This window comes from Phascolarctos cinereus, unplaced genomic scaffold (assembly GCF_003287225.1).
Source record: "Phascolarctos cinereus isolate Bilbo 61053 unplaced genomic scaffold, phaCin_HiC Scaffold_2;HRSCAF=192, whole genome shotgun sequence".
NCBI lineage: Eukaryota > Metazoa > Chordata > Mammalia > Diprotodontia > Phascolarctidae > Phascolarctos > Phascolarctos cinereus.
Genome location: NW_027555625.1, coordinates 302,407,140 through 302,418,920, shown reverse-complemented (window position 1 = coordinate 302,418,920; position 11,781 = coordinate 302,407,140). Strand labels below are relative to the sequence as shown.

At 36.7% G+C, this 11,781-nt stretch overlaps 1 protein-coding gene across 1 annotated transcript; it reads left to right on the top strand.

Annotated features, from left to right (window-relative positions):
* The first annotated feature begins 408 nt into the window (after positions 1–408).
* Positions 409–1,353, top strand: LOC110194977 (olfactory receptor 1L1-like). Its single transcript, XM_020967605.2, has one exon. It carries the CDS (start codon positions 409–411, stop codon positions 1,351–1,353), a length of 945 nt encoding a protein of 314 aa, XP_020823264.2.
* Positions 1,354–11,781: the final 10,428 nt, after the last annotated feature.

The following is an 11,781-nucleotide window of genomic DNA, read 5'->3' as shown; positions in this document are numbered from 1 at the left end:
TAGACAGCTGATTTGTTTTGTAAGAAATCTTTTTATAAAAATTTTTTTCAAAGTCACACAGGCAAGAAGTAACAGACTCAGATCGTAAACCAACATTTTCAGATTCCAAGAGTGCCCTGCATACTATGCTAACTGCTTCTGCCTCAGAGGCATATTCTACCTTCAAGGCAATGCTTCATGATTCTATAATATCATAGTGTCAATGTTTTCCTTGAGATTTGTATTTGACCCCAAGTCTATATCATTGTTGACTATATCAAAAGACGCAACAGGTCAATTTTCAAAGGCCTTACAGGCACCTTTGCTGGGTCTTGAGATATGTATAAAATAAAGAGTTTTGTGTCTCAGTATTCTCTTAGGGTCTCATATGGCATCTTACCTCCTTCTTCCTTCTTCAGGTAAACATCAATGTCCTTATCTCTGATGGAGGCCCATAATTACACTTTAGTGACTGAATTTGTTTTCTTGGGTTTGACTAGCCGGCTGGACATACAGCCAGTCATCTTTGGGGTCATCTTCGCCATGCACCTAATTACTATAGTGGGGAATTCCCTGATTATTACTGTAACCTGGATAGACCCCAAGCTCAAGACTCCCATGTACTTCCTGTTGAGTCAACTCTCCACCATTGACATCTGCTTCACCACCATCACTGTTCCCCAGTTGCTGATTCATGCCTTCTCCAGGAGCAAGACTATCTCTTTTACTCAGTGTATGACTCAGGTCTTTTTCTTTGTAGCTGTGGGTAACATGGAAGGCTACCTATTAGCAGCTATGGCCTATGACCGTTATGTGGCTATTTGTACTCCTTTGCGTTATGGGGCCATCATGACCCAAAAATTGTGTATTTGTATAGTCCTGGTGTTTTGGCTTCTTATGTTCTTGAATTCTCTTTTACATACCATCCTTGTCTCAAGACTTCATTTTTGCAGCAACCGTATCTTGCACTTCTTCTGTGATCTGCCTCCCCTAATGCAACTCTCCTGCTCACGCCCTTTCATTAATGAGCTAGTGATTCTAACAGAAGGAATCACAGCAACCCTCTCCCCATTTATCTTTATTCTGGTCTCCTATGTGTGCATTGTTGTCACTGTGCTTGGTCTACGTTCAACTGCAGGCTTACGCAAGGCTCTCTCCACATGTAGCTCTCACATTGTGGTGGTGACATTATTCTATGGGACTGTTATCCGGCTCTACTTCCAACCAGTCAGTAGCTACACCTTGGACCGGGATCGGCAGGTGGCAGTCTTCTACACAGTGGTTACTCCTATGCTGAACCCTATCATCTATAGCCCAAGGAACCAGGAAGTGAAAGGTGCTCTCCGGAGAACTCTGAGCAAGATCTTCCAGTAAACATGCAACCAACTCTGCTTTAGCCACTTCATCAATTATACAAAACAATACATACATACTAGGCAACTAGATGGGAGGGATGGGGGACAGAGCTTTATTTTTTTAGAGTTAAAGAAACTTTAATACATAAAGAATCTGTTATTTCCTATGCATTTACTGAGGCAGATCAGTCCATCCCTATGTTCTTAGTACATGGTCTTCATGAAATTCTGTAGTTCAAAACATTTGTCACATTGTGGCAATTGTCTGGCCATGAGCCCCTCTGACATTAACTAGCCTGGTCTCCAGTCAACCTACACATAATTCCGGACTTAAAACCTTTCTCTTTTGGTGACATTCCTCAAATCTCTTGTTCCTCTGTGCGTTTGAAAACCTAGGATCATAATGAGGTATCACAGAAAGATTTTGGTGGAAGAATAATAAAAAATCTCATATTTGTTTATATAAATATATATAATTTAATAGCTTTAATAACTCACATGTAAAGGGTACCTTATGCGAGCAATCACATTTGATTCTTCCAACAATTCTGTTAGTTAAGTACCTTTAGGATTTTTATTCCCATAATGCAGATGAGGAAACTGAGAAGTGTCACAAACCAAGCCAGAGTCAGAACTGGACTGCACCTCAAGCTTTCTCAAGAGGATTTTCATAGAAACCCAAGTCCTGAAGGGTTATTAGATGTCTTTCAAAAGAGGTTTAATGCCTTTTTGTGATATTGTAGGGGGGATATTGATTCACATTGGGGTTGAATTAGATGGCCATTGCAACAACAGGCCCCATGTCCAGTTCATTGTTCATGGAATCTCAAAGCTTCCCACATATATAGTTGTACAAAGGAGTGCTTACAGTTAGTTCTTTATAGTTTTGATTTCAATTTCCTATTACATTGATTAATAAATATACCAAATTATTGATAATTCTAGATTCTTGATCATTTGAATTGTCAGTCCTCAGAGATGACCATCTAGATGAATGATAAGAAATGGATTTTATGATGACTTTAGGGGACACCTAGGCCAACTCTCTGATTTTCATCGATAAAGACTCTGAGCCATGTGAGGAAAAGATGAGGGGAAGAGAATTGCCTAAGTGACTAGTAAATGTAAGATACATAGTTGGGGTTGAGTGTCAACTTAAATGTACAATGGTATGTTGAGAGTAGTGTGAAATGTGAGAATGCTAAGAAGGCCAAAGACCAAGCCTGTAAAAGCATGGGAAGAGTGAAACAGGAAATTTAATCTGGAGAAAATCAGATAGATGGTAATATGGAAAAAGAATCAAATTTGTTCTGTTTGGCCCAAGGCAGCAGAAACAGGCTCAATGGATTAAGTTTTTAGGTAAAGATTTAGGTCTGAAACATACCTTAAGGTCCATCTGACCTCCTCATTTCGCATATAGAGAATGTAAGACCCAGGAATGTTAATTGATTTGTCCAGGTCATAGAGAAAGTAAACAACAGAGGGAAGGTTTGAACCCTTTTGTTCTAAACTACAAAGCCAGTTCTCTTTTCCCTACACTCTGTCACTTTCCTAACAGTGGTCTAACAATAAGATCTGTCCATTCATGGAATTGTTTGCCTTTAAATTTTAGCAAATTACCCATCATAGGCAGTCTTCCAGTAGCAATTGGATGAGTGCTTTGCAAGGTTGTTGCAGTGAGGATTCCTGATTAAGGCAGGGTTTGAGCTGATGACCTCTGGGATCCCATCTAGCTCTGGAATTCCATGACTCTATATGTGATTTGGATAGAGGAGTAAGGTTGGGTTAGACCCTGGGTTAGTAAGACACTGCATTAGAAAGACACTGGGTTAGGTGTCTGACTACGTGAGCCTTGAGAATGTTTGCAAGAGAAGAAACCCAATTAATTATGGGAAAGACTATAGGTGGTAAATTGGCTAATCTTAAGGAATTGCTGGTGTCTATTAGGTTGATGTTGAAAACAACATGTGGTCTTTGTTGAAGCAAATTGATTGACTATTTGTGTTTCATGCCCAAGGCTGCCAGTAAGATTGCTCTCCAGAAGCAATGGAAAAGATTTCTGGCAAAGATGACAATGCAAAAGATTTCAATTAAGGTTATCAGTCTTAAAAATTACTCTTGCAATGATGAAGACAATCTCCAGATAAAACAAAGATTCAACAAAACCAAGAAGAGACACTAGTGAATTCCATTCCATTAAGAATTATTGGGGCAACTAGGTGGTGCAGTGGATAGAGCACTGGCCCTGGAGTCAGAAGGAACTGAATTCAAATCCAGCCTCAGACACATAATACTTACTAGCTGTGTGACTCTAGGCAAGTTACTTAACCCCAATTGCCTCACCAAAAAATAAAAAATTATGGAATCACATGACCAATAAGGACAATGAAGGACTAGACTTTTTCTCTGATTCTCATGAACTCTCAAAACTATCCCAAAGAGAAATTTTTAAAAATATTTTATTTTTCACAATTACATGTAAAAATAATTTTTAATATTCATTTAATTGAGTTACAATTCTCTCCCACCATTCCTTCCCTTTTCATTGAGGAGGCAATCAATTTGATATAGGTTATACATGTGCAATCATCCAGCATATTTCCATATTAGTCATGTTGTGAAAGAAAACACAGAACACAAAAAACTCAAGAAAAATAAAGAAAGCAAAAAAGAGTATGCTTCCATATGCATTTAGACTCCATCAGTTCTTTCTTCAGAGATGGATGCATTCTTCACGAGTTCTTCAGAATTGTCTTGGATCACTGTATTGCTTGGAATAGCTAAGTTGCTCATAGTTGTTTATTGTATGACATTGCCATTATTGTGTACAATGTTCTCCTGTTTCTGCTCATCCCACCCTGCATCAGTCCATGTAACTTTTTCCAGGTTTTTCTGAGCGTATTCTACAAATCATTTTGTACAATAGTATTCCATCACAATCATATACCAGAACTCGTTCAGCCATTCCCCAATTGATTGGCATCTCATAAATTTCCAATTCTTTGCCACAACTAAAAGACCTGCTATAAATGTTTTTGTACATATGGGTCCTTTTAATTTTTTTTTTAATCCCTTTGGGATACAGACTTAACAGTAGCATTATTAGATCAAAGGATATGCATGATCCTATAGCTCTTTGGGCACAACATCAAATTGCTCTCCAGAATGGTTGAGTTGGTTTAAAACTCCACAAAGAGTGTATTAGTGTCTCAACCTTCGCATATCCTCTGCAACATTTGTCATGCTGCATTTCTATCATAACAGCCAATCTGAGTTGTTTTAATTTGCATTTCTCAACTCAATAGTGATTTAGAGTATTTTTTCACATGACTGTAGATAGCTTTGAATACTTCATCTGAAAACTGCCATTTCCTATTCTTTGGCTATTTATTGACTGGGGAAATTTGATTCAGTTCTCTGTATATTTGAGAAATGAGGTTTATATCAGAGAAACTTGCTAAAAAATTTTTTTTACAGTTATGATTACTATGCATTTCCCACCATCTTATTTCCCTCTTGTTTATGCTACTCTTTCTCTCTCCTCTTACCCTTTCCACTCTCAAATGTGTTTGGTAAGATAGAGTTCTATACCCGAATGTATATATCATTCCCTCTTTTAGCCAATTTTGATGAGAATAAGGTTCAAGTGCTCCCTCCTACCTCCTCCGTCTTCCCTCCATTGTAAAAGCTCTTTCACACAATATTTGTGTGAGATTAAATATTAAGGTTTTGGCCAGTTTTAACTGGTTTAAACTGTTTTTTGCTGATTTAAACTGCCATTAGCTGGTTTAAACTGGTTTTAATTATTTTTGGCCAATTTTAACTTTTTTTTCAGTTTTAATTAGTTTTAAATTTTTGGCCATTTTTACTTTTTTTTTTTTCCAGTTTAAATGGGTTTGGGGTATGTCAAACTGGTTTCAACTGTTCCCTCCCCCATTTAAACTGGCTTTAACTGGTTTCAGCTGCTTTCATTCTGTTTTAAACTGGTTTTAGCTGTTTTTTTTCCACTTTAAACAGTTTTTTCCACTTTAAACTGGTTTTAACTGTTCTCCCTCCACTTCAAATTGTTTTTTTCTACTTCAGACTCTTTTTTTTCCACTTTAAACTGTTTTTTCTGTTTTTTTCCTGGTTTTAACTGTTTTTAACTTTTTTTCTCTCTTCTAATTCTTTTTTTTCTGCTTTAAACTGGTTTTAACTAGTTTTTTTCCAGCTTGACTGTTTTTCCCCACTTTAAACAGTTTTATATGCTGTAAACTGGTTTGAACTCCACCCCCCCATTAAACTGGTTTGAACTGTTTTTTTTTCTGTTTTTAACTGTTTTTTTCTACTTTAAAATATCCCCCCCCAGTTTTAGCTGTTTTTTCTGATTTAAATTTTTCTTTTTCCAGTTTTAACTGGTTTTTTCCCCTTTAAACTGGTTTTAATCAGTTTTTTTCTGATTTTAATTGCTTTAACTGAGAAAGAGTCCTACCCTGAGGGATGAGTACATACTTACCAGGTCAGGATCTCTGAACTGGTCTAATCTTGAAAATTTCTTTGTCCTTGCAATGCTGTTTTCCCCCCCCTTTTTAATAGTTTTGAAACTTGGAACTTAATGCATGGGAATGCCAACCTCTTTGTTGAACAAGTCAGAAACAAGTCTTCCCCCCCCCTTTTGAATTCTGCTGGCCTTGTTCAGTACTGTCAATGTTTGTGTTTCTGATCACCTTAACACACAGTACTCTCTTTTTCATGATAAAAATTTATATTTGGTAACTTTCCCTTGGCATTCTCACTTTGAATGACTTGGTCTTTCTACTGTTGCAACCAGAAGTATTGAAATTCTTCCATCGTTGGATTTGGCATATAGCAGTGTTAACAGCAATATGTACATATTTTAGTCTCTAAAGTATTTATCAACATTTCTTATTTACAACAAAGAATGTGTATTTGCTTATGAGTATTTACTATTTACTTGGTAAGGGAGCAAATCATATTGTGAATCTGTATATTAAAGCACTTATCTGAGTGAATTTATTTAAGGCAGACAATAGCAGTGAAGTGACATCTAATATGAGGCTATAAATAAATTACATAAGAAAGTTAAAACTTGCTAGTAGAATTCAGGGAAAGGAATGGATTTTAAAGATAATCTATTCCAAACACCTCATTTTATACTTGAGTAAACTGAGATTGAGAGCAGAAATGACTTGAGTTGGGACTTGTACAGTCTGTGTGATCATTTGTCTCCTGATTGCCAGAACAGTTAAAAAAAAAAAACCAAACCTACAACATATTTAAACCATAGCATAGTGCACATCAATTGCTTACTCATAAATTGTATCATCCCTAAAATTCTTCTCTCAATGACTCAAATACAGTGGATTTCCTAATAAACCAACCAATCTCATCATGAAATATTTTTGTATACTTACTACATACATACATAGGGCATTGAGTTCAGTAGTCAGGTGAGGATAAAAAAAAATCGTGGTCCCTGTTCTCTGCAAAGCATGCAATCCAGTTAGGGAGAAAGGGTGGATATGTAGAAGTCAATGAAAAGGCAAAGACAAAATGGTAGAGAACATTTTGCTGTAATAATAGAGACAATTGGTGCTACCCCAGATTATACTCAACTAATCGGCACTTAATAAATACATGTTGATTGACTTTTTGATTTGTAACTTTGTTGCTTTCTGTAAATCTCCCCCAGCTTTCTATTTTATTCTTTATTCCCATTCAACTTTTCTTTTATGTGGTTATGGTTAGTATGTACTCTGGTTTGGTTCTGTTCCTCTCTTCACCACCACCTCCGACACTTTACATTATCTTTTAAAGGTCTTTCCAGATTAATTTATATTCCTCATACTTGCTTATCTTATTTACACTATGACATTCCATTATATTAGTGTACTACCATTTATTTAATCATTCCATAGTAGAAAATTTAGATGGCTCCCATTTTTTCTTTTCAATTATAAGTAATGCAGCTATAAAATTTTTTTAATGTATAAAATTTTTTCTATATATTTTGTTGTGCAGAAATATTTAATTTAATGTAACCAAGCATTTCTGTTTTGTACACAATGACATTTTCTTAATTCTTATGGAAAAAGTAATTTCTTCTTTACAATAGAAACTTCTCCCTCTCCTCCTCCTCCTTCTCCTTCTTCATCATCACCATCCTCATCATCCTCCTCATCATCATCATTACCATCATCATCATCATCTTCTCCTCCTCCTCCTCCTCCTCCTCCTCCTCCTCCTCCTCCTCCTCCTTCTCCTCCTCCTCCTTCTCCTCCTCCATTACTTTCATTCCCTTGCTCTTTTAAAAACATTTAAAAAACCTCTTGTAACAACAAAGCATAGTCAAGCAAAAGAAATTCACACAGTGACTATATCCAAAAATGTATATTTTTTCTGTACCTTGAACATACCATTCTTCTGTGATTAAGTGAATTGAATGCTTCATTATAGATCCTCTGGAGACAGGTTTGTTTTTTGTTTTGATCAGAATTCTTAAATCTTTCAAAATTATTTTTCTTTACAGTATTGTTTTTCTCTAATTGATAGGCGTTCCCTTGGTTTCTAGTCTTTTTCTTTTTTTCCTTTTCCTTTTCATCTCTTCTTAGGGATCAGGAAGTGTGTTTTTCTTGATACTATTCACTCTGTTACCATACTCACTCGTTCAGTCCTACCTGTTTTCCTGTTGAGTTTGTTGAGTTTCCTCTCTGTCTCTGTCTCTGTCTCTGTCTCTGTCTCTGTCTCTGTCTGTCTCTCTCTCTCTCTCTCTCTCTCTCTGCCTCTCTCCCTCTTCAACAAGCCTTGTGGTTCAGATAAGAGTAATGTTTATTTAATGAGACCCCTCCCCTGCCCCCTTTCTCCCTGTTTGTAAATTTCTCCAACACCCCACTTAGGATAATTAGTAAGCGCTACTCTCTTCTTCCTCCTTTCTCCATTATTGTACTACTTTACTCTCCCTTTTCTTTCTTCATCTAAAACCCTCAGAATAGAAACATCTCACTCTCAGGCCCTTTTTTTTTAAATTTATATCCCTTACTTATATTTATGTTTCCTTTCCCCCATTAGAATGTTAACACTATATTATCATACAGCCACTTCCATTTGCTCAAATGAATCCAACTTTCTAGGTTTCTTTTGAGTCTTGTATTGGTATTTCAAAGTTATTACTCAGCTCTGGTCTTTTCATCATGAATGCTTGAAAGGCCCATTTTTCCACTGTGGGACAGTATTCAACTTACTCAGGAAGGAACACTTTCTATGATGGGAAAGCTATTTATTCATCTTTCTAGCACTGGGGCAAAGTTTTACTTCTGGGAAATTTTTTTTGTAAGAATAGTTGACTATTATTGATAAAACCTAGTTCTTCTGTATCATCCCTATGCAGCAGATTGTATCTCTCTCTCTCTCTCTCTCTCTCTCTCTCTCTCTCTCTCTCTCTCTCTCTCTTTCTCTCTCTCTCTCTATCAGTCTATCTACCTATCTATCTATATGTGTCCAGGTCTAGTTTTCTGAACTCCAGTCCCACATCACAAGCCTTTTGAGAATCTCAAACTGGATCTTTGATAGGCAACTCAAACTCAATATACCTAAAACAGAACTCATCATTTTTCTGTAAACATTCTCCTCTTCCCAACTTTTCTATTACTATTGAGGGCATTGCCATTCTCTGAGTCACTCAGGTTCATGACTTGAACTCATTCTATATATTCAATCTGTTGTCAAATCTGACTGTTTCTATGTTCCCAACATCTCTAATATACATCCTCTTCTCTCCACCTATTCAGTACTAATCTTAGTCCAGGTCTTCATTACATCATGCCTAGATTGTTAATAGCCTTTGTTTCTACCCCTTGCAATACAACCTCCACTCAGTTGTTAAAAGGTTTTTCTAAAATACATGTCTGATCATGTCGTCTTGATCATAGCTCCTGTCCCTTTCCTACTTTGCACTTGTTATATTTTATTACCCTCTACATACTCTATGATTCACAAACACTTGCCTACTTACTGTTCCTTGCATACAATAATCTATTTCCCAATTACCTTCCATCTTCTCTGTCTTGTAGACAGGGTAACATAGTTAACTACATGTTCTCTCTCCCATCAGATTATGAGTCTTTTGATAGCAGAGACTTTTTTTTTATCTATCTTCACATACCAGTCATTAACACAGCTTTCCCCACCCCAAGCACTTAATTATTGAGCATTGACCAGCGACCTCTACCTCTCAGGATTAGTTGGCCCAGGATCTTAAAAGTTCAGAATGTTGGATCTTCAGGGACCTCTATGACATCTTAGGACAGAGTGCTGGGGACCTTAGCCCTGATGGCCCTGAGTTATCTTGATCTGAGCACTGATATGTCTGGATTGGTTGCTCCTACTCACAGGCTTTTCCATCAACCCTGCTGAGAATATCTTGGGTGGTTTCTCAAGGAAAACTTCTCTCTCTAATCAGCTTTCCCAAGTACATTCATTAAATAACAAATTTTCCCATAGATTTTCTTTGTTACAGGTTTCTCAACCCTTAATACTTTGTGTCTATTTGTTTGGATGTCTAGTATTTCTAGCTTGTTCTTTGAATATTTCAGGAATGCCAATATGATTCTTGGGCTATCCTTTTTTATACTAGCCTATCAGATAAAAAGGTATAAATGTAGAGTTCATAGGAATCTTAGTGGTTATCTGATTTCTTGTCATTTTACAGTTGAAAAAACCAGGGACTAAAGAAATCAAGGTAGAAAATGGGAGAGTTCAGATTTGACTCAACTCCTCTGACTCCAAATCTAAGGCTCTTTTCACTATACCATGATGCCTCCCTCTATCAGTCTTTGATACTTTTTGTGCAGGTGACATGTCTGCCTACTATGTACCCTTGCATTGTCCTCTAGTTCAGCTGCAATTTTGATTGTTCTGAGCTCATGGTATTCCATGAATCAGAGCATCACTGGAAGAATACTGGTCTGAGAGAGTGTCAGGTGGTGAAATAGGAACTGTGGAAATGCTAGTGAATCTCATACATGGTACCCAGCCCAATCTCCCTCTTTTATTGGGCTCAGCTCATTGTCTATTTACATTGATGAATAAAGCCAACAGGCTACCTTACAAATTCATGTCCTAATGTGAGTATAATATGTTCTTAGTTTACTTTAACATTATCTGTGTAAATTGCTAGGCAGATTTCCTTGGAATAGCCATTTGTCTGCTCTGGGACAGCATTTATGTTGCTCTCTGGAAGGATCTTAATGTATGTCAGAGACACCATTTTGAAGTAGAGGCTTTAATGTTAGGGTTTGCTAGTCATTTAACCTACTTCCTAGGGTTCTTGTGAAGATCAAATGAGTTAATATTTGCAAAATGCTTTACAGACCTTAAAGATCTGTATACGTGCTGTTGTTATTAATAATACTAATACTAATAATAAACACAGAAAGACTTTTTAACTTTCTCACTTAGTCAATTCTATGACTGAGGATGTGGCATGCTATGGAAAGCTATCTGGCTAAGCCTTTTGATTTCCTTTGCATCTAGCACTCTATCTGGTACATAGCAGGCACATAATAAATGATTGTAAAATACCTCATTAGTAAAACAACCAGCCTGGAAAATTGATCCAGGAGAGAAAATTTAAAAATTATTGGACTACCTGAAAATCTTGATAAAAAAAGAGCCTGGACAGTATCTTTCAGGAAATCATAAAGGAAAACTGCCCTGAAGTCCCAGAACCAGAAGGTAAAATAACCATAGAAAGAATACACTGCTCACCACCTTTAAGAAATCCCAAATTGACAATGCCAAGGAATATAATAGCAAAATTCCATAATTACCAGATGAAAGAGAAGGTGCTGCAAGCAGCCAGAAAGAAACAATTTAAATATCATGGAACCACAGTCAGGATTACACAGGACCTTGCAGCTTCTACATTAAAAGACCGCAGTGTGTGGCACATGATATTCTGTAAGGCAAAAGAGCTAGGATTGCAGCCAAGGATCAACCACCCTGCAAAAATGAGCATGATTTTTCAAGGGAGGAGATGGATATTCAACGAGATAGGGGACTTCTAAACCTTCCTGATAAAAATACCAGAGCTCAACAAAAAATTTGATCTTCAAGTACAAGATTCAAGAAAGACATGAAAAGGTAAATGGGACAGAAAGATACAATATGTTGTTAATAAGGGTGGACTGTTTACATCCCTACAAGGCAAGATGACACTTGCAACTCTTGAGAACTGTATTGTTATTACACCATGTTAAAGGAGTATATATAAAGGGGGTGGATAACTGTTGACTTTGATATAATGATAAAAAAAATCTAATCAAGTGGGTTAAATGGATCCAAGTAAGCGGATTAGTCTAATTTTAGAAAATGTACTGATAAAGAAGGAGGTAGAGAAGAGTAAATTAAATTACAGGAAAAGACACAAAATCCTATTACAGCAGATGGA

Excerpts from the sequence above, each read along its gene's own strand:
- LOC110194977 (XM_020967605.2), top strand. The coding sequence starts at position 409 with ATGTCCTTATCTCTGATGGAGGCCCATAATTACACTTTAGTGACTGAA.